We start from the raw sequence: 24,261 nt of genomic DNA, 5'->3' as shown, positions 1-24,261 counted from the left end.
TAAAGTCATGGGTGGGGAACCTTTTTGGGCAAATGAAAACTTTTTTCCAAGGCTGCCAGGATAACCCCATGCCAGACAGTGAAAAACACCAGTGCTTTTAAGTCTTGTTATAGGTTGCTAATTAGAATAATACAATGTTTAATAATGGTTGTTTATGATTGCCTCAATTGATTACCTCAATAGCCCAGTCTGATCACCTGGTAGATCAAAAAGAGGCTGTTGCCCACCCCTGGCTTAAGCGGTTACAGATGCATTTGTAAAGGGAAATTGTCCTTTGTAAAGGGAAATGACCTCCTGCTTTCAGCAGAACTGACAACTGGGGAGCAGGGGAAGTTGTTTTCCTCATGTAGTAAACTCATCGCAGACTTATGAAACTCAATAGCACTAGTGCGTTGTGGCAAGAGTGTTCCTGCCCCAAGAAGTCTACTGATGATGAGGTTTCAGCTTTTAATTTTTCAGTTTAAATTTCAGATGGTGGATGGCAGCATACTGTAGGTGGGTAGACAGGCAGCCAGCTGGATGCCTGACACAACAGAGGTATAGTGTTCAGTGGTGGTGGAAGACACTTGAGAGAGGTATTGTACATCTCTAATCGTTACTACAAACACACTAATTCATTGGAATTGGTAAGAAAAAGGCAGTAGATAGGATTATACCGTCTCCTCTTTAAACCTGTGTTTTAATAACGTGTGGAGCTTCACAGTCACCCCCTCCTCACGCATGCACACAGCTCATTTGTAGCCTTTTAATATGAACAAAAGCAGTACACATCCATGTGTACGAGAATAGGCAGGGTGTTAAGGGCCCCCCTTTTGGTGACTGCACCTGTCCTTTTTTAATGTGGGTCTAATGGGGGCAGGATGAGAAAAGGAAGAGGTACAGACTCCACCTTCTCCTTGTTTGACAGAAATCATTTAGATCCTCATTTGAGGTCATGAGGTCATTACCTCATCAGTGTATTGTACTACTTTGCCTAATGCTGAGGCTGACGGCACAATGGTGACAGCACTGGAGGCCATCATGGTGTTAGTCTTTTTAGGTTTTCTGCTGGCTGTCAGATTTTTTATTTTATTTCATCTCGACAAGAACACATCCTCAGTTCCTGTGACCTTGATGTTTTCCCCCCTTCAGTTTCGGCCCTCCTAAAGGAGTCTAAATCTATGGGCACCTCGTCTAAACAAGGTATGACTATAAAACCATGAATTATAGGTACATGGCAATGTTGCTGCCACACTGTCTCTCACACGTGCATCCAGGTGATGAAGCCCGGCCTGCATTAGAATTTTTTATGTTTTCAGAAAGTACAGGCCATGTCCCATACGCCTGCGCACTGGCAGAGAAAGTCCTCTTTTTGCCATCCATGGTGTGGTGAGTAATTCAGCCATAATCCGCCTTTCTCCTCTCCCTCTTCTTTCCCTCTCTTCTCCCCCTCTCCCGTGGTTCCATTCATATTCTAATCACAGCTTTCCCTTCTCCAGCTCTCAGGCACTCCATCAGAGCCCTCCTAGCCCCAGGCTTTGCACTTTTACTTCCCCCCCCTTTGTGACTATTCCCTCTTCTCAGAGGCACACCAAAATAAGGTTGCCACAACGAAAGGCAGAGATGAGGGAGTGAGAATTATCTCCAGAAAAAGTTCACACTTGGCAATCTCTGGAAGTTTTGGTTAGCTCGCTGAACATATGCACGTACGAGACGCGAAGATAACAAATGTGTACCGTCGATGTATGATCGAGGTATGGGATTTTACGGGCAGTGAAGAGACAGGCCTAACATTACAAGTGTTTTATGGGCTCAGACTAGGATTTAGAATTACAAGGGATGGTAATAGTAGTGGTTCTGTGTGTATTGGGAGCTGGGGGGTGTATAAAAACGTATTAAATGCTATAATGGAAGACGGGGAGGCCACAGTGCTAGGATTGCGTAGATCTAAGCCTCTTCTTTTTTTTTCTTTGGGAGGGAGCTTTTCTTATTCAAAACAGCCCCACAAAAGACTTCCAGTGAGCCTTGCCACATCCCCATCTGACTTGGTCCCATTCATCAGCCTTCCAAGCCTATCAATGACATGTCCCCATCAGGGCTCCTATAAAATCAGCCCCTTTCCCATGAAACATCAGCAAACATTTTGACGGGTCTGGCTTTCCCCCCGCTGGATTTCTGGAGTCTCTAACCCCCCACCCCCTCCTCCTCTCCTCCTTCCACCCTCTATCCCACCTCCCCCTCTCCACCAACACCACCCCTCTAACGGCGGACCTCAGATCCTCCTCAACATCTTGTGCGAACGGCCAGTGGTCACGGAGAAACGGAGCCGGACACGGGGAGACCCACCGAGGAGGGGGGAAACGTGCACTAAGCCATTTTCTCGGAGGGAGCCGGTGTCGTTGATGGGAAGAGGATGCATTGTGGGGTACTGGAGGAGCCTGATATGGATTCTACAGGTTAGTCCTGATGTTCTTCGTCCCATCGCTTTGCCTTGCCTGGATGTGTTGAGCAAATCGGCCACTGTTCTGGATCACTGTAGATACTTCCACTGCTGGAGCCCTGGACGTCTCAAACTTTCTCTGTAGCCACTCAGAGAGCGCGTCTGAGTGTCTGATGCTTTGGCCTTTATTCCACTCGTTCGGTCTGAGTTTAGGTTATTCATTCAGGACTTTTTTTTTAATTCTAACAACTGACATGGAGGAGAGTGTTATGGAGGTGTAATACCACAAATTCATGTCCTGAAAAAAAGCATCATGGAATGTAGTAAAATAGTCCTAAGGGCTCTAGCATTTGCTTGGCCTGATTGCCGTTGGCTTTCTTCAAGCATTCAATTTCCACAAATAATCTCTTTAAATTCCACTATTGTCAGTGGGGGAAAAATAGTAATTGCGTGCCTTTACGTTTTATGCACCTGCTCCCTGTAAACCACTTTGTCAGGTAAGCTGAACTTTTCAACAACCATTAAAAAGTTAAATTAAAATATATTGGCATTTTATATGTGCTTCGTGAGAATTTTTAGGTTAAATGTTTGACCTCAAGGTAGTTGAACCTACTGAATGCTTTGCTTTTATCTTTTAGGAAATGATATAAATAGGGAAAAGTTTTAGAATTACGATTGAACTGCAATTCAATATTAAACTTAAGGATACTGAGTATCATAATCTACTTTGTAGTCCAGTTTGCAAGTGCATTAATAAATGAGCTAACATCCACTTTCACCTGTTGATCATATTTAATCCAATTATTTACATCCCCAGCTTATCTGTGACTGTGGCAAATGATTCCACCCAGCATTTGAGCTATTGTGGATAGCTTTTCTTTAGTCGACTAACTATATAATAACCGAGTGGTTTAACTTCTTTTTTTTTGCGCATAAGCACTAGAGTGGACCAATAGACTTAACACAAAGTTTGCAAATATATGAAGATTACAGATGTCAAAAAGCTTTTTTTGTAGACAAAAAGTGAGGGACATGTCATTTTAGTAGTAGGCTGTAAAGTATTTTGTTTTTAATTATAATTGGCTTATTTCATTTCCTAAAAATTAAAAATGGCTATTTAAAATAGGTTAAAACAGTTAGATAACATTATGTAATAATGTATTATAATATAGTAAATAAGACATTTTCATTTCCTAAAACAGACTATGACTAAACAGCCTGTTACTATGGAGCCATGGGATACTAATGGCATTCTGACCTATTCTATGCACACGTGCCACAGATCTAGGTGTAGAATCTTCATCTAGTGCAAAGTTCCAAGTCCCTAAAACTTTTGAATATCTGTGACCCCCCCTCCCCCCTCCCCCCTCTTCATGCTAAACCCCCTTTTGACTGGATGTAACAGGTTGCCTTGCCAACAGGCTGTCCTGCCAATGGCTGCTTTAGGGATTCTTGTCAATTCCTATGCGGAAAATACAGATTTGCACGACTTAGGGGGAACATTACATCAGTGTTTCTGGTGAAGTAATTAAATGCTTTTACTTATGCACTGTACTTAAAGATCTCTTTTTTTTTTTTTTTAACGTTTTGTTTATTCGTTTTTTTTCTTTTACATACTCATATGCAGTGAAGCAAATAGGCAAATAGACAGAGTATCTCCAAACAGTGATAAAAATAATTAACAGGATAGACTAATATCAGTAAGAAAAGTGATAAATTGAGTAAGATATAAATGTACTTAAAGATCTCTGAGATACTACATTTTCATGTTGAGGTTTTAAGAAATACTTTCCGCCCCACTACATTTCAAGGCTAATCTTTAGATTGCATGCCAGTTATTATGGGGGGGGGAAAGGGTTTATATGAGATAAGATGGTGTCAGAAAAAGGCGACATGCAACTTTGAGCCCGAAGAGGAATATATTATAAAGAATGTATCTGTTAGCTTAAGCCCAACCTACTGCATAAAGATTAATCTATTCTACATACTAAATTTCTACTTATTTTGATATGCAATTGCATATGAAGTCACAAACTTTAATATAGGAAATACATTCAATTGAGAACTTTAACAAAACACTTTTCCATAAGGGTTTATCTTTTATTATTAATTTCCAAATGAATGCAGTGGTGACCTACCAATTTTCTTTCTCAGAAAGGACACCAGTTGAGCAATTTTTAAGTAGAAATTTAAACGGGACAATGGCCTCTATTCCATGAGGCTGGTCCAGCGATGTGCACAAGCTCCATTGGGTGAATGTGTGTGTGCTTGTAGCCCCCCCCAACTCCCACCCCCCTGGAACAATGCAGGATTCCTGCCGTTTTGGTGAAAACATCAAAACAAGAACCATAGCTCTACTAGTGCCCACATCATTGATAGTTGTCAACTTGCCCAGTCAAATTAATGACGTTTAAAATATCCCGTGCTCTGAATGATTTGCACAGTTTATGGGAAAAAAGCACCAACTGAACAAATTACCCTGTTTCAAAAGTGACACCTGTTGCATTGTCAATACAAAGTCACTACAAAAACGTATACAATACAGCTATAACATGTTGTATACCTAATACAGAATTCATGATTCTCACTATTGTAACCAAATATATTTGTCCATATTAATTGGAATTTAAATTAAAATGCAACATGGTGTAATTTATGTTTTGAATTGTATTAAATGGTGGCGTGTTTCATAATTAATTTCGAAGTAGCTTTTGCACTCTTTGACTTGTGGCCTATCGTTTCTTTTATAGAGAGCTGGATTGAAAGATGCCTTAATGAGAGTGAGAGTAAACGTTATTCCAGTCACACCTCCCTGGGGAATATGTCCATTGATGAAAGTAAGCCAGATTAGTATTCCTCAGCATCATCGTGGTTTTTCAATAGGAATGTTGTAAATTGTGGCTTTGAAAAACATTCCTTACTGTTCAGTAATTTATACTATTGGCACCTTAAGGCGTGAAAGGCTGTAAATGTCATTAAACCATGATGTGCAGGCATTATAGTGCTTACAGTGATAACATGTCCTTATAATATAAACAAATTAATGAATGCCAAAATACATATCTGTGGTCCCTTACTTTGCCTTGGTTTGAAACCAAAATGTTTTGTGGGTTATAGATGAAGAAAAAGAAAATAACAGAGCTTCTAAATCGCATTCGACACCGGCTACTCTGCAGTGGTGAGTCCTTTTGAATTTTATTTGTAATGTATATTTTACCGTTCAGTCTTCTGTATAAATAATAATCAACTGATATATGTGATGAAAAACAATGCAAAACACCAGCAATGCTGTCATCTAGACCTAATCTTTTTTTTAATGTTTTAACTCGCAAGCTTACTAATGGTCAAAGTCTGAAAAAAAGAAGAAGGCCTTTTCATGTCAATTACTTTGCGATCAATAAAATAAAAATAAATACAAGTTCTGATTTCTTATAGAAATTGGCAACTATACACAGTAAAATTCTCAAAGTTTGTTTAACTCTAGGAGTGTACAAATATGACCAAATGTATCTGGAAGGGTCCATTTTGTTATTTGTACACTCATAGTTGAGTACACACTCAGGATTTTACAGTATAGCCTTTGCATGTTGGTAGCTTGATGCGTAAAACCTGCCTTTGTGACTTTAAGACCCTTTCTATCCTGTCGGATACTATCTATGTGGATAGTTGTTTGTGACACTCCAGAATGCTGAACAGTCAGTTATGTTACAGTTTTGGTCAGACACAGCAGTAACGTCTTTTTGACGAAGACATTCCAGTTGGTTTTCATGCTGGTTTGATTTCAACCCAGTTTGTCATTCCAAATGGATTGAAGTCTTATTAAACAATTAAAGAATATTAAAATAATTATAATGTTAATAATTCAATATAATTGCTGTTAGTGTAAGAATTTACCCCGCATTACTGTTATATACAAAAATGTCCGGGGGTTTTTCAATAAGAATATTTTGGGGTTATATTGGCGGAAATATTCAAGTAGCAGAAAAACATGTTTTTTTAAAATATGTATCCTTTTACCTTATTCAAGTTCTTATCTCCAATAATCTAGCTGTATACACAAAATAATTGTAATTATAATCAGTAATAGTAGTCAAATCTGGTAAAAGTGGTGTTTTCTTGGGTTCAGTTTGCTGTAAACAGTTCTGTACTGCACAGATGTCAAATATACTTGAATCCACTTTGATCTGTACACTTCTGGTACTGACATTTGATTATTCTTTGGTTTGTCTTAAATGATGAAGACACACTTGATCAAATGCCATTTTTATTTATCACAGCATATCTCACAGTTAGAACGTGAAACTCGTGTTACAACACAGTGTTGTCATAACTATGCTCATTGAACTAAATTGTATCCCTCATACATGCATGTGGACTGTCGCTTTCCCACAACATTTCGTAAAATAAATGTATCTGTTACGTTTCCATGTTATTAACAGGAGTGTCATAATGAACCCTGACTTACAATGGCTTTGAATTAAGTCAGTGTTACCCAAACACAGGGTCGCGACCCATCTTGGGTTGTGGACCCGTTTTTGTGTAATGCAAATACATTTCCTGGTTTTGTTTTGTTTTTACCTTTCCTGCAAAAAAATAATCAAATTCTTTTTTTTATATATATTTTGGTATTTTTCAAAAATAAATAAATATAGATAAATAAAAATTCAAAACTGTCTTTAAATTTTCAAAAACAGCCAATTCACAAGATACGATGCATTGTGGGCTTGTAGATCGGCAATTCTTTGCAATACGGCTTAACTGGTTTAATTCATAATGTGTTTTTGTATGTTTGCGTCCCGGAAAGACACCAAATAATTTTTTGGGGGTCGCGAGTTGAAAAGGTCTGGGAACCCCTTAATAATAATCCTGGGACCCCACTATCATTACAGGAGCATGTTTTTGGTTTCTGATAACATTTCTTCGGTACCTACAGGCTCGAGGACAACTATGAGATTGCTGAGGGTGTGTGTATCCCCCGAAGTGCCCTCTACATGCACTACCTCGACTTCAGTGAGAAGCAAGAATCACTGCCTGTGAACGCTGCCAGCTTTGGAAAGGTACGATTCCAACTTCATTTCAGAGCAGATTGTTAAACATTGTGTGACAAATAAAAATGATCCATGGGGTGATTGTATGAAATGTGTGACAAGACATGACACGGTGTCTAAAAGAGCAAGTTGAAGCCTCGCCTATACACAGTGATTCTGAAACATTTTCATGTCAAGGACCCCCAAATGAAAATCGTTTGAATGAATAAATTAATGCCCTTGATCATACTACAGTGTCACACAAAAGTATCAAAAGTAGCATATTCACAAGCTCGAAACGTGACACGAAGCGATGTGTTTTGAGCTTGTAGATCTGCTACTTTTGAATTTGAATCCTGAAAAGTAACAGTTTTGAACAGTTTTCCACCCGACAAAGACGATATGTATTCCCATCTGAAAAGAAGCCAGGAACCCACATAAGAGAACTTTTTTAAATTATGTTCTACAGTTGTTTGATTGATTGATTGATTGATTTATCAAAATGTTTCAGGTTATAAGTTGGTATAAGGTTAAACTGTTCCTCATTTTGCTGGGGACCCACTAGAACACCCTCAAGGATCCCTGGGGGTCCCCGAACCCCACTTTGAGAACCACTAACCGATTCAATATCTGATACCATTTTAGAATACTATACTGTATGTTGTATTAAGATACTTCGTAGCCATTGTTTTCATCGACTCCAACACGCTTCTCAAGATCAACTCAAAAGAAAAATAGAAACATACTGTAGGCCTACTCAACATTATGTTTAGTGTAGACGAATGGCCTTCAGATGACATTTCTTTTCTACGCTGCATTAGTGATTCAACATGCGATGAGGCAAAATAGACTAGACCACGGAAGCAATCAAGGCATTTTTTTAAATCTGCAAATTGTGTTCTTCGATCTACACATCTGTACACTGAACGCCTGAGAAAACCATGAATCCGAGCAAAATGACCACAGGCCATCAGCGGAAATAGATCGTAACCACGGGCTGAGGGAATGATATCAGGGTAATAATGACACCGAACCCTGTAGCCAAAATGTCTAAAAAGCCGCTTTTCTCATGCCATAAAAGTAAATGTCAACTGTTGATATCCGCTTGAGGAGATAAAGCAAGGAGTGAAGCTCTGTGGCTGCTTCTCCTGAAACCCACTGAACACCATGCCTCAGTTCCCACAACCCTGGAGAAGTCCCTCAACCTACCTACCCCCAACCGCCCCTATGCCCTGGACCCTAGCCCCAACTCCCAACCCTCAGCTCAGCCCCCACGCACCCCTCCCCTCCAGAGCTCCTGTCGGAAGATATTGAAAAAGAGAAGGGGCCTGGATTAATGTGTAATTAAAGGAAATTTGGAAGGGTGAGATGTTGCGGAATGTTAGATCAGTGGCTGGAGCAGTGTGGGGTGTCCTTTAGGAAGGCTTCATTGATTCAGGACAAAAAAACGAGCGAGGGCCTGGGCTGCCTCCCTGTCTGCTCATTTATCAAGCAGGGTCTGACAGAAACTTCACAGCGTGGCCCCTTTTTTCATCCCACACAATGGAGAGCTACACTGTTTGCTAAAGTTTCTGCACCGGGAGTTGGACCAAGGAGCCGATCTCTCAGACAAAAAGAGAGGAAAGGAAGAAGGGGGGAGTGGAAGAAAGAGATGGAGGGAGGGTTTGGGGGGACGGAGGCTTGGAGAGATGTTTGATATACGAAAAAAAGAAAGAAAAAAGTAATGCCCCTGAACTTGTCATAAACGGATGGCTCTCAAAGACCTCTCAGGGGATATAGTTATGGGAATTTCACACTGCAAGTTATTACGCAGAGTAGTCTATACTTTATTAACTAACATATTAGATTGTATTGATTCTGTATTGATTGATTCCGAAACCATAAGTAAAATAAACCATTTGAAATGTCTTACATGCTGTTTCATTTCCCTCCTCATTGAGTGAATTAAATAGTCAGGTGGATAAAATGGGATTTGGCCTCTTTTTCACTCCTTAAAATTGAATGTCAATTGATGAATCCATATTCAACTCAGTAGTTACCCATTAAGATAAAACACACCAACACCTTTTCCTCTCCCAAATTACACAGATCATCAGACAGCAGTTTCCACAACTGACGACCCGAAGACTGGGAACTAGGGGCCAGTCAAAGTAAGTTATCCACTTGTTCTCTGGCTAAGAAAATGGCTAGTTATTCAAATGAATCAGACCATAATTTATTATTAATAAAAGGAAATAGTATGTTATAATCAGTCAGGTGGTCTCTATGTTCTGCTTGAATCAGCTTCTGGACAGGAGTGAAGGCTTAACTCCCCCAAACAAGCACTAACGCACTATTTACGTATTCCACCTCACATAAAATGTTCTGAGCAAACTGTATGCTCATCTTTATAATGTAGTTCTGTCGAATTGCATTTAAAACCCTGTGTTAATTTATCCATCTGTAACTTTGAGAGTGTATGAATGTGACCACAGACTGCAGAGTATACATTTTGTATACTCTCAGAGTTAAAACGGCACTTACTTTTTTCTGTGTAGGGGCGTGTAAACGGTCTTGTGCGTGTTGACTATAGATGGCCCGTGTTCCCCAGGTACCACTACTACGGCATTGCGGTGAAGGAGAGCTCTCAGTATTATGATGTGATGTACTCCAGAAAGGGTGCGGCGTGGGTGAACGAGACGGGGAAGAAAGAGGTCACCAAGCAGACAGTAGCGTATTCACCACGCTCCAAACTGGGGACGCTCCTGCCAGAGTTTCCAAATGTCAAAGACCTAAATTTGCCCGCCAGCCTACCCGAAGACAAGGTAAACAGGACTTTTAAAAGTCCGACCACATCGCCCTCCCTCTCCCCTGCCATGTTAGCATCGCTGCCTGTGCCCCCTCTGGCTCCAGCCTATTATCTGTCCCAGGCCCTTCCCTGGGCTCGGGTTTAGAGAAGGACCTTGAGGATTTATATGCTGGCTCCTCACTAACTCTTAATCTTTTGGGGAGATAATAAGATCCAGCAATGGACAAAGGACAGGCACTAGCTGTCCGGCTTTAAAAGGGGGGCCATGATTTCAAATGGTTTGTGTGTTGGTGATGTCTAAAGCTTGTTTTATATAACATGGCTTCCAGTCTGGACCTGTAACAGGTATTTATTGGTGTGCATGCCTTGCTCAAGATTTATTCTCTTGTTTTTGTATCCTGCCTTTGAGAGCCCCAGAAGAGACAAAGCTGTTGCGTTTGTGCTGTATTTAGATTAATTCTCTGTTCTCTCCCACAGGTGTCAACCTTCATCATGATGTATAGAACACACTGTCAAAGGATACTAGATACAGTCATTCGTGCCAACTTCGATGAGGCAAGTTTTCTGTTTGTCTCTGCTGGACTGTTATTGTCTTTATTTTCTTTACCAACTTCTACATTATCCATTTTCTCAACATACAGTATAATCCCAAGTGATTTTTTGAAAGTTCCCACTGTATGTACTGTATTTAAAGTAACAATTGTAAATGTCATTATATGAGAACAAACATTTTGCGCCTACATCACTGTGTGTGTGTGTGTGTGTGTGTGTGAGCGTGTGCGCACACACACACACACACACACACACACACACACACACACACACACACACACACACACACACACACACACACACACACACACACACACAGAAATACTGATAAGAAACACACATTTAATGTCATTGTAATCATCTGCGTTTACCTGTCAAAAAGGCTGCTGTGAAAAGGGTCCACTGAATATTCTGACGTGCGTGTTGTGTCTATAGGTCCAAAGTTTCCTGCTGCACTTCTGGCAGGGCATGCCGCCACACATGCTCCCTGTGCTAGGCTACGCCACCGTGGTTAACATCGTAGGGGTCTGTGACTCCATCCTCTACAAGGCTATTTCTGGAGTGCTCATGCCCACCGTCCTGCAAGCACTGCCTGATAGGTGAGCATGCATGTCGCACATTTATCTTGCATGTGATCGTTCCAGACACTGGTGTGACCATAATCTTTCAAATTGTCAAATATTGCGTGTTTTTTATTACATGACTCGAAATGACTGGGAACTGATTAGAAGGATCAGCAGATGTCTCTCTTTTTTGTCTTGCTTTGTTGCTGTTAAATGTTACAGTTTGTGTTTGTGTTTTGTTCAAAATATTATATAACTAATGCAATGTAACTATTGTTCATTTATGTGATGCTATATAATACTGCAACACAACTGACAATAAAAAAAGAAGGATCAGCAGAGTAAATAAGAACTTTAATTAACTTAACTGTTTATATTATAATTTTTGGCTCAAGTGTATTATTCCCCCCCCCCCCCATCCAGTTTAACTCAGGTTATCCGGAAATTTGCCAAACAGCTTGACGAGTGGTTAAAGGTTGCACTTCATGACCTACCTGAAAACTTAAGGAATATCAAGTTTGAATGTAAGTGGCTGCATTATAAAATATAATTATTTCTTTCTTTCGATTATTCAGATTGAAGAGGAAATCTTTGAGTAGATGAAAGCCTGTATTGTAGAGTAAAGCCTGTTTTGTTTTTCCTTCTGTTCCCAGTATCCAGGAGATTTTCACAGATTCTAAAGCGGCAAACATCGTTAAACCATCTATGTCAGGTGCCTATCATTCTGTGAATGTAATAAAAATCCACATGAACCGACATCACTGATAAGGGACATGGGTGTATTAGGGTAGGTAATATTGTCTCTGTTGACCCCTCAGGCGTCACGCACTGTGATCCACAACGCTGACATCACATTCCAAATGCTAGAGGACTGGAGGAACGTGGACTTGAACAGCATCACTAAGCAGACTCTATACACTATGGAAGACTCAAAAGATGAACACAGACGCCTTATTATCCACCGTAAGTAGACGAAGAGGTGTGTGTGTGTGTGTGTGTGTGTGTGTGTGTGTGTGTGTGTGTGTGTGTGTGTGTGTGTGTGTGTGTGTGTGTGTGTGTGTGTGTGTGTGTGTGTGTGTGTGTGTGTGTGTGTGTGTGTGTGTGTGTGTGTGTGTGTGTGTACGTGTACGTGTACATTCTGTGTGTATCCTTTTCCCACTCACTCCTGGGTGTACACACACATCCACCTTTATATACCTCTATGTGTCTTGGCTGCTGTAATGGCTGAATTTACCCCTGTGAAATAAAGTGCAATCTAATTTTATATATATATAATTATTTTTAGATGCCAATATGCGTGTATACATAAGCAAATAGCAATTACATAACCCATAGCACTTAAATAACACACCATGGTAGAAGTCATTCCCACGACCACGAAAGTCAACCCCTTAATGATGGAGACTAAAGGTTAAACAAGTTGACTCTTCACTGAAAACACCCTGCCGAGCATCCCCATTTCATTCTGGTGTCACCCCTCAGAAATGTCCCACATGGGGTCATATAGGTCACAGAAATAGAGGGGCGGGTTCCATGAATAGTGTCCATTTCAGACCTCGCCGTTTTCATATCGTTAGCAATTAGTGCTTTTGGTTTCATCTCGCCGCGTGTAGTCGTGTCTTTTCAAGAGATGTGGTAAAAAATCCAACATGTTTGTTGTGAAGCTCACCTTCTCCATCCTGTCACAGTGTATCAGGAGTTTGACCGTCTGCTGGAGGAGCAGTCTCCCATTGAAGCCTACATCGAGTGGCTAGACGCTATGGTGGACCACTGCGTAGTCAAGGTCAGGAATAAAATATTTTATTTTTTTCCCCACACAAATTTGGGATTGGGCTGATCTCTCCCAATCATCCTTGATTATATCTTATTTAGTTATTGTATTTCAAGAGAAACCTGTGAAAGTTTCACTAACATTTTTGCAAAGTAACTCTGAATGTAACTTATGTCTGTACAGCGCAATGCACTGAATACATCCCACCGACCTTTTTTGTCCTTTTTTTTTTTACACAGAGCCACTTACGCTGCAATCCTCTTAGTTAATGATGTCTTCAAGGCTCCCATTTGCGGCCATTATGTGCCAGATATGGGCTTGTAAAATTTGGTTGCCCTGGCAACGTCTTGGACTCACCAGACAATAGTTCAATAGGAAGGCGTGTCCCCAGGGGCAAATTAAATAGTTGACTTGTTGACATGTTTTTCGTTCCTGAGGGTTAAGCCCCAATACGGACCTGGGGGTTAATTCTACCCCGGCATCCCTACCCTTCCCCCCTTTTCACATGGAAATGCTCTCTTTAGGTGGCAGGGAAGAGGCCCGGGTGCCTGAAGAAGGTGGCCCAACAGTTCCTGCTGATGTGGTCATGTTTTGGTACCAGAGTCATCCGGGATATGACCCTCCACAGTGCACCCAGCTTTGGTGAGTGGCCAACAGCCTTCGTCTGACTGTCATGTGATCCATGCAGTTCTATTCCCTTCCAACAAAAGGAAGACACACATTTGACAATCCTAAGACGATGAATATAATGTGACTTTGCCGATGTGTCAAGTGTATACAGGGAGCTTAACAGCCCTGTGTGGGTTTAGAAAACTACAGTGTCTTCTGGGTCTCAGACCTAAAATAAGGAGGCATGATGGGTAAAATGGCTCCCTTGCCGCTGGCCCCGGGTCTTTACTTTACTAGCTTGGTTTGAAGGAGTTAGAGGCTGTAAAAAGAGAGAAAGGAAAAAATGGCTTCCCTTCCCCCTGCCTCTCTCCTTTGGCCCTGTCTGTGAATATCAAAGACACAGCTGGTTCCAGTGTTTTGATAAAGCAGGTCTGTGTGCAACAACAGCTAATTAACAAAGGCCACCCTCCCCTTGTCCCCGACGCGTTTGCCCGTCTTTCCATTTTATGACCGCGCAGTATTGCGCTTCGCTCTCTGAATGGCCATCAGTGTTTATTATGCACGCGGTGGCAGTAATGGCCAGCACAATGTCACGATTGTTTGGGGCTTCCTTCTATGCCACGGTCGCATCCTCCATGCAACCCCAGGGGTCAGCTGTCATATTTTTGGCACTAACTCTGGAAACAACCCTGCCTTCCTCTTTTTGAGCTACTGCAGCCATCCACAGTCATCTGGAGGATATGATTTCATCAAGCAGATGGTGTTTAGGAGATGCTTCAAACTTGATCAGGCCATTTATGTCCTTAAGGCCAGCCTGTAAATGTTTGAACCCGAATCATAGACAAGGGGTTATTTTGCACACTGAAAAGCCACACTGTGGATGTCACTACCAATTTAACATATCCCCAGATAACATAAACAGCTTATTTTGACAAATCAGATACATTTGATTATTAATCCTGACTCACTCCTAATAGTTAGCGTGAGTAAATGCAGAGGATGAGTTCCAAGTATGTACAAATGTTCGTGGGAAATACCCCAACAAGAACAACTAAACAAGAACGATACAGGTCCAGTGGGCACCTCAACGTTGAATTGGCAGATGTTTCCAAAATGTAAACAAAAATAAAGAATAAATAAATGTATGCTTAGAAAATTTATGGGAAATAATGTAAAGTATACATGATTTGAACATGCACAGTACATCATTATCAGGCCTAAATTTACCCTTCAACTTCTTGCTTAAGCCCAAAATGACAGATTTTGTACCAATTTGTAGAAATATTGGGCCTTAAATGTAATTAAAATAACATATGTATATGGCCCTATATAGAATAAATATATATATGTATTTCTTTTAAATGGTGCCTATTGTTCTCAGGGGTAACTGTTCCAGTTACCAACAGGAATAAGGCAGCTAGCTGCCAAAACATTGGCCTTGTCTTTTAATGATTGAATAAACTTTGCATTCGAGTGTGTGGTGGTAATTGTTGTGACTTAAAAGTCCTAGCATAAGCCTGGAGAACAATCATGGTATGGTAGCGTCACACAGCATGTTCTTAAGTTTACTAAGCACATGCAGAGAGAATATACATTTCCAAAGGTGTAACCTGCATGATTCCACACCTTAAGAATGATTAAGTATAGTTACAAGATTATGTACGGATACTTGGTCAAGCCTCAAATGGAGCATTGCGATAGTTAAGGCAGACAAGGAAGTCAAGCTGGCCCCATGCTCATACACTGTCCAATCACATACGGCCATAATTCTAATAGTTCAGTCTACGCTATCTATTTAAGCAGAGCAACATTCACGCATTCAAATCTTCACTATGTCAGCCAGTGGCAGTGCAGGTTCATATGTATTGTATCATGTTCTTCTTTCGTTTCTGCCCTATGAGGGGCTCATGTGTCTATTTTCATGCCATTATCATGTAATAACTGTATATCTTTTATTATTCTGGAGCATCATGGGAGCAGAGCTACACTTCCAAATACAATGCCTGTCTGACGACAGTGTTCTTCTTACATCAGACGTCCTCCATACATCAACCACATAATAATTGAGGACACGCGTGTATGTTTGCATGTTAGGATCCTTCCACCTGATCCATCTGATGTTTGACGACTATGTACTTTACCTGCTGGAGTCGCTGCACTGTCAGGAGAGATCCAACGAGCTCATGAGGGCCATGAAGGCAGAAGGAAGCACAGGTGAGACCTTTACAACTGTGGTTTTTAATTTCACGGACACCCAGTTTGTTATGCATTAGGCCACGGACCCCCATAACTCTGAGAGTGTACGAAGTTACGGGTCCATTTGGTTCCTAACTACCAATAAGTTAGCTGGGGACCCTCTCAAGGACCCCTGGGGGGGGGGGGGTTCCCGGACCCCACTTTGAGAAACAATACTTTACAAGACCTTTGATAACCTGCCAACATTAACACTGTACTGTACTGTACTGTACCAACTAACTATCTCTACAATATACACTGTAAAATCCGTAACGTTAAAGGGGTGGAAGTGATATTTTCTTGGTTAAAATAAGTGTTAAATACATTTTCATGCACTGAACATTACTGTTTGTACAGTAATAAGGGTCTCCCTGCCTTTCCAGGTCTTTAGTAAACAGAAAATATGTTTTCAGGTCGGGATACCAATTTTATCCAATCAAGAGAGAACTCATACAGGATAAACGAGTGAAATTGGAAGTGATGAAATGGAAAAATATGATCAGATAAACTTCGAAAACTATCAAATTGAAAGTGATAAATAGTCTTTGTGGCGTTCTCTCTCCTGATTGGACAAAATTGGTATCCCGACCAAACTGAACAAACACTCTAAACTTTAGAGTGTTTGTTACAGGTGTAACAGGTGTCTCCTTGTCTCTCCAGCATTTCAGTAAATAGAAAAAAACTTTTCAGGTCGGGATACCAATTTTGTCTAATCAAGCAAGGATTACTGAAATATAGAGCTCTTTAACAAAACTCTTTAACAAAAAACTGCCACTAACATCCCTTACACCCGCTTTAATTTAAGTATGTGTACTACTGTGTAGTACATAACACACCTCGCCTAGTTTAGTGCGGATTGATGTTCACACTCAAATCAATATCTGTGAATTTCTTCACACCTATTAATATATGTAGATACCTTCACACCTAAAAGAGTAGAAGGAATACCTTGACGAGCCATAAAAGCATTAATAACTGAAACAAAAGGCATTGATGTGGACACAGCATTGATGGCACATTTCAACAGAAACAATGGTCGACTCCACTCTTTTTTTTTTTTACCCCTTTTTCTCCCCAATGTTAGTCTTTATGCCAATTACTTCCTCCACACACACACATTTCTGTATGTTGGCACTGCTATTGTATCCTACTGGCTCACCTACCAGTGAGCCACTGGGAGGACGTAGACTCGCCAGCCTGTAGGAGTATGTGCAGTGACAAATACCACCCTCCCCGCCCGGCTTCCCTCCACCGAACCGATTGTGTTAGTATAGACAAAGCCTGATGCACTGCGGTGGATTCAAACCCGCAGCTACTTTACCACTGCATCACCTGAGTGCCCCCGGTCGACTCAGCTCTTATTTGAATCAACTCACGGTATGTAAACGTTCTTGGTTTCTCACTTTTAGCAGAGCCAGAAGAGGAGATTACGCTGACAGAAACCACGCCCACCTCCTCGTCCCCGGGTCCCTACTCTCCTGCTAGGTCTGTCCACTCAGTGGGTGTCCCCGCTGTCATCTCCCCCATAGCGGCCCAGTCCCCTGAGTACACCGGAGCCGCCACCACTGCCACCACCACCACCACCACAGGTGAGACACAAACAAGTCCGCCAGGCCACACAGTTTATAGCACATGCAAGCAACTGTACACTTTCTGAACATGGATGATTTTACTGTGTAAAGGGCCTTCCAGACCAAAGCACTATAAATATAAAGATGTTTTAAAAATGTATCTAACTCATGTGGACGGCAGAGTCCACATCACAATAGCGACGATAGTGGTGAACAATATTATAGTACTTGGTGTGGAAGGCCCTTAACCTCTTAACCACATTTTCTAAATAATTTTGAAAATAGACGATCTGCAAGCTCACAACATGTCGTACCATGGCGAGTTGTGAGCTTGCAGAGCAGCTATATTCTGAGAAAGAAAATAAATGCACAAAGAATTTTGTAATCCACTATAATTTGATAACAGTTAGAGCACCTATATGTTGCCCCTTTGACAACAGCGTTTGTCTCTGTGTGTATATGTGTGTACCAGGGGCTGTTCAATCATATACATGGTCCCTCACATACACAGTGACAACGTCAGGCGGCTCCCCTCCAGAAGGCGGACAGCAGCTGGCCTGCATGCGCAGCGGTGCCCCCGTGCCCCCTCCGTCTTCTGCCCCTCGATTGCCAGTCTATGCCCACAGGGAAGAGCACGGGTGAGATTACATAATGGAAGAAAAACGTTTGCTTAATTTTCAGACCAAATGTTATTTTGTTTATCGTGACTTTTAAGTTCACTTTCAGTTATTTGTGATATGTATTATATTATATTATATTATATTATATTATATTATATTATATTATATTATATTATATTATATTATATTATATTATATTATATTATGTTATATGAACATTTCACCTTTTTTCAACATTATCTCTCTATATCGGTCCTCATAAATGCTCATCATTTCTGTCTACACACTCCTTTCTATTTACACATGTCTCAGAGGTAGACTGTGGACAGTTGTTGTTGTTGATGCAATAACAATGGCTCTTATTTCAGCAGGCTAACTTGGCTGTAGTTTCCATTAGCTTAGAACACCAATGTTAGCCTGGTAAACCCTCCCTCCGGAAATCTCATTTCTATTTGATTCCTGGAATCAAATAGAATGAGATTTCCGGAGGGAGGGTTTACCAGGCTACACCAATGTGTCACTGGTAGGCAAATTTCCAAACTTTCCACAGCCCACCTCCGGGACACAGAGTATGTAGACAGAAATGGTACCATGTCATACAGAGCATTAGTGCGGACCAATTATATGAAGATACGGTTGAAAATAAGTGAAGTGTTTTAAGTATTTGTTTAAATGTAAATCTAATCTTTCTACCTGTTGATTTGAATTTTAGATACACTGGTAGCTACAACTATGGCAGCTATGCCAACCAGCATTCCCATTCTATCCAGAGCCAGTATCCCAGTCTGACCCATGACTCAAACCTCCCTTCCCCCCTCCACTACTCTGCCTATCACCGCTCATCTGCACAGGTCAGTCCCACCAGCCCCAGCGCTGTTTACAAACAATATGAGTGTGAGCAGTCATTTTGCCGGAATATACTGTCATTACATTAACTTTCAACCTGGCATCCCTATTTTGGGAATGTCACTATAGGCAGATTTTTTTAAAAATATATATATATATTTTTTGAGCCTGTAGGTTTATTTTCCCTATTTTTGAAATGGCTTGGTACACTCTCAGAGTTACAAATGGATAAATTAACGCTTTTACTGTGTAGTTATCCTTAATGTTCAGACGTGTTCTTTTTTAATATTGCAACCATTATGTTCACTACCCATTGCAAAAGATCTCTACTACTACTAAATCTCAACAAATTCAACTTGTGCTCCTTTTTGCACAGTAAAAACGTGTTCATTTGTAAGGGTGTAAAATGGTCCCAATTTTGCAGTGTGTGGGCGGGCTGGAAAACGACAGCCAGTTCATGGGTCAATCAGGTTTCCAGTTTAAACATCTGCACCATCGTCACTGAATAATGAAAAGATGAAGAGTCAAAGATGATGAGAAAATGGACAGCGTTAGTAGGCTATCAGGGACAACGCGGCCGTGTGATGCTGATGCCTGAACTCGTAGACTTAGTCATGTAGCGGGTGGTGTGAGTTGACCCTTCTGATGGTAATTTCCTGTCAAGGGTACTCTAGTCTCTCTCGCCTTTATATTGGGCAGAGATCAGCTGGGCCTCAGCCGTCTCAAGGTTTCTAAAGCCCCCGAATCGCCCCTTTCCACACAGCAAAATCCTCCGTGTTCTTTCAGCTCCGAGGAGTGTACAAATGGAACCAAATGGACCCATACGGGTCCATTTGGTTCCATTTGTACGCTCCTCGGAGCTGAATGGAACACGGAGGATTTTACTGTGCACATAGCGGAAGCAGACAGTGAAAGGTGGCTTGGCCCAGGCCCAGGGGAGGCATTGCTCTGTAACTCCCCTTCCCAGAACTCAATAGTCACTTCATCTGTTTGAGCCAGTGGCAATGGGCTGGGGCAAGGGGGCGTTTATTAAAATATTGTTATTCAATGGTCCCTTTTCTGCGCGTGAACAAGAGGTCGCTGAGCCCTGACCCATGGTGACAGTCTTTTTCCATGCCACGGTCGCTCATAATACAACCGGCTGTTGTGTGTTTATATTTAGTGAGATAAGGGAAAGGGTCTTTACTTCCACTATTTCACCCTGGTCAGAGCTTAAATCAGGCACAATGCCTGTGCTTTGTTTTTGTGTCTCTCACGAAGTTGAGGATGGAGCTGAAAACGAACGGCGCACTTTGTTTGGCTCGCCAACTGTCCAAAATATTTTGTAAGAGAAGCACATTTAGCCAGGACTGTTTGTAGTCAGTTTCCACGGGCAACAAAAATAATACTGGAAAACCACTTATGCCAGTCCAGCTGTTAGCTGATTACCCGAAATAAATGTGTGACTTTTCTGTGGTTGAACTTGTGTGTGGAACTTTGATTAAAGTGCAGTTTAATTAAAGTTTTTTTTTTTTTTTTAAGACTAGTTTTAGGTGGGGGGTTTTTGCTTTTAGTTTTAGAAGTAGGCTACAGTGTAGAGAGAAAGGAAATTGTTGGAGAAATTCTCCAGCTGGAATCAAACCAGGGACGTTGCAGTTATACTCTTATTTGTAGTAGAACTTTGTTTATCTGACTTCCCACAGGACTGGAGTGTTTGAAAATTTTAAGTTCTGTTTCAAAAAAGAGGAAACATGCAATGGCAGTTATCCCAAAAGTACTTGTAGTTTAATGTATAACAAGAACATTCATGATATATGCTGTTGGCACATTTTGCTCATGATAGCCTTTTGATATCCAGGTTGAGCTCCCAATTACCTAGTGGCTGTGTGGTTCACATTACCCAGAATATATTCTTCTGCTTCACCTATCCATTTTGTCTCTTCACCAGTACCCGCTAAGCAGCCAGATGTCTCGGGTGGATCCTTGCTTTATGGGCAACACTCCTCGGTTGCATTCCACGCCTGTCGCCACCCGGTGGCCGGATGTCTCACCAGTTAACAGCTGTTACACCAGCCCCCCTATGCACTCGTCCCGATACACCTCCTCTGGAGACATGTACGGGGAGTACATGCTAGGACCACGAAGGAACTCAGAGTATGAGCACTCACAACATTTCCCTGGATTTGCATATATCAACGGAGAAGCCACTGCCACCACAGGGTGGGCTAAATAGCCAACGACTTCTGGAGAACTTCTCTGGACACAGTGGACAACCGTGCACAGCACACGCTACAAGCCTGCCAAAACAGTGGATGCAAACCTTCCCTAAGTTCCCAGTGGCACACAATCAAGTGCAACAGAAAAAGGATATGGTGAAGAGAACCAATGCAAGGTCATTGGAATCACGGTGTGGAGGCTCTGACTACTGTAATTGGCACATCACATCAATCATGCAAATGTTTGTGGTGTACTGTACTTAGGGATTTGAAGTTCTTCAACAAAGTCTGTTTTCAGTGTTGGAAGAAAAAACATACTTCAAATCATATAGGTTTTCAAAAGTGGCAGCAGAATCATTGGAAGAGTGCAATTCTCCTGCCAAGCTGTGCCTTTGTTTCTTTTTTTAGGAATGTACTCCTTTTTCTGTAACTGCCCCCTTGTCAGTCTCTTAAATGAGCAGACTCTGCTCCCACCCACAATGTCAGTAATATGTGCAACTGTTTGCGTTGTAAGCCCTTACTGACGTCAGTACTGCTATTCTCTCTCGGTCAATGTTGCACGACTCATTGTTATGAGCTTTGTGTGTCTCTCACATATGGTGTAGCAGAAGAGTTTCAACAAGACCTTGACATCAGAGGGTAGGTATATGTAACCTTATAACTAGTCAAATTGGCTTGTCATCTTCTCATGGTTTTTATTGAGTGTTGTGACATAGTACTGTATGTATTCCCTGTAACTTTGTAACATGGTGTATCCTTTATCTTCTATGTTACAATCGATATTTTGCTTTCTGTTTTGTACGGTTAGTAAAGAAAACATTAACTTAGGTTTGTGTATTTTATAATGCATTCAAAGCTACTGAGGACCTAATATATATACCCTATGGGTATATATAAAAAGGGAAGAGTATCAAAGTGTACAGTAACATACATGGACTAGTCACTTTTTCTGTAAATAAAAGCACTGGAAAATGTCTGTTGTGGTTAAACTGTTACAGTTTAAGATGACAGTTTATGTATGTGGAATTATTTGTTGCCACATAAATAATTTTAAAATCTAAATGAAAAATTGCATATTGTCATTTGTTCTCTCTTGTGTCTGTGCGTCAAAACATACTGTAGATGTAGATCACTGTTTTTTTTCTCTCCAGTGAATATACTTCATCTGACTTTATCTACTTGAGTGTATTGCAAGTGTGTTTGGTACTAGTACATCTTACTGATTAATGCGTTTATATGAATATTTATCATATTACATTTAATCTACAAAACACATTGACTGCTGTGACAGTTATGTGGCTGAAACAATCATTTATTTATTTTCTTTTTTTCTTCTCCATTTATTTGGAGAATATTCTAAAATACCAAAATTCTCTTTCACTGCAAATGCCTGTGAAAAGTGTGTGTGTGTGTGCGTGTGTGTGTGTGTGTGCGTGCGTGCGCGTGTGTGAGGGAACATGGTGCGGAAATAACAATATTTCTATAGAAAGAAGCCCTGCTGGGTTCATGCATCTTTCCCATAACCTTTGACCTCTGACTCCTGCCAAGGGTTTTATTGGAGCATATAACCTGTGCGTTATCCGTATTAGGGGGATGGACCAAACCAAATATCACTGTTTGACCACATATCTCGATATTAATTAATTATTGGTGCTTTCACTGAATATTTACACAATATCTTTGATAAATAACCAGTAATGACTATATAACTAAGTGGGTAAAGGCAAATAATGTAAGTTCAGATAATTAATTACATAATTTATATAATTTTATAACCAGGCTTGCCCATGAGTCCAAACCCCTTTGAGGCTCTGAAGAAGATGTGTTCATCCCATTGGTTTATGATCATAATAAAGATGGCTGTCCTCTGGTTTGATGACTCAATCTTTAGTGATCTTCCAGGGTGAAAGGTACATACGGTCCCTGGGTGTGTTGCATTGTAGGATGAGCCGTAAAAAGAATCACATACCTAAACGGATAACCACTGTAGCTATACTGTATTATTGTGTGTGTGTGTGTGTGTGTGTGTGTGTGTGTGTGTGTGTGTGTGTGTGTGTGTGTGTGTGTGTGTGTGTGTGTGTGTGTGTGTGTGTGTGTGTGTGTGTGTGTGTGTGTGTGTGTGAGAATATTGCATGTTCCTTTCTAGTGATGTACATTTTGTAAATCCTGAAGCTGAAAGTTAGTCTTCCATTCACAGTAAGTGGCAATTCCATTAAGTTGCACAGAGTAGACTCTCACAGTTTTGCCGTAGAATTGTTTATTAAATATATGTAGGCTAATGCAATATTTTTTACCTATATACTTAAGTCTATATCAAGGTAAAATATAAATGAAAAGACTGCATTACAGGAAAAGGCCCTGCATGAAAAATCCTACTTAAAGGAGTAGTTCACCCAAAAAATGACTTATTTTCTATCAATTGCACACCCCATGAAGCCTTGAATCCATGGATTTATTTTTGTTTCTGTGGCATTCCTAAGCCAATAATTTGATTCCCGTCTCCTACCGGCTAATGTATCCGGTAGGAGACACAAAGTAGATTATTTGTGTCTCCTACTGGATACACACCCGGTCATCAAATTATTGGCTTAGGAATGCCACAGAAACAAAAATAAATCCATGGATTCAAGGCTTCATGGGGTGTGCAATTGATAGAAAATATGTCATTTTTTGGGTGAACTCCTCCTTTAAGTAAAAGTAGAAGTATTAGGCTAAATGTAGCTTAAAGTAGGCCTGTGAAAGGAAAAGTACTGGTCTCTGATATATTGACTTAATTAGATTATCATAGGTGCTGTAAGTGATATTTTTGGTTTAAAGTATAGGTTTTTCAGCTAACAGGTTAAAGCCCTATACAGTATGATAGTAATCATTGCTATAGACTAGAGTGTCTGTTCAGTAACAACAAGGGTCTCCCTATCTCTCCAGCTCTTTAGTAAACAGTAAATACAATTTCAAGTGGGTCACCAATTTCATCCAATCAGGAGAGAGAACCCATCTATCATTTATTACAATTTTGTGTAAAAATGTTGTTTCACTTGCAGCTGAGTATTCTAGCTCAGTGGTTC

The 24,261-nt window shown here is 40.8% G+C and overlaps 1 protein-coding gene across 1 annotated transcript; it reads left to right on the top strand.

Annotated features, from left to right (window-relative positions):
- Positions 1–2,306: 2,306 nt before the first annotated feature.
- On the top strand, positions 2,307–21,213 carry rfx4 (regulatory factor X, 4; the record flags this gene model as incomplete). Its single annotated transcript, XM_080437740.1, has 18 exons — positions 2,307–2,435; positions 5,170–5,256; positions 5,537–5,597; positions 7,353–7,476; positions 9,535–9,596; positions 10,037–10,250; positions 10,712–10,789; positions 11,222–11,385; positions 11,773–11,873; positions 12,003–12,061; positions 12,168–12,312; positions 13,038–13,132; positions 13,645–13,762; positions 15,824–15,943; positions 17,374–17,553; positions 18,008–18,173; positions 18,868–19,006; positions 20,929–21,213. Exons 1-18 carry the CDS (start codon positions 2,393–2,395, stop codon positions 21,211–21,213), a joined length of 2,241 nt encoding a protein of 746 aa, XP_080293866.1. The 5' UTR covers positions 2,307–2,392.
- Positions 21,214–24,261: the final 3,048 nt, after the last annotated feature.

This window comes from Gymnoscopelus braueri, assembly GCF_963280865.1.
Source record: "Gymnoscopelus braueri genome assembly, chromosome: 9".
NCBI lineage: Eukaryota > Metazoa > Chordata > Actinopteri > Myctophiformes > Myctophidae > Gymnoscopelus > Gymnoscopelus braueri.
This window is presented reverse-complemented; position numbering and strand designations above follow the sequence as displayed.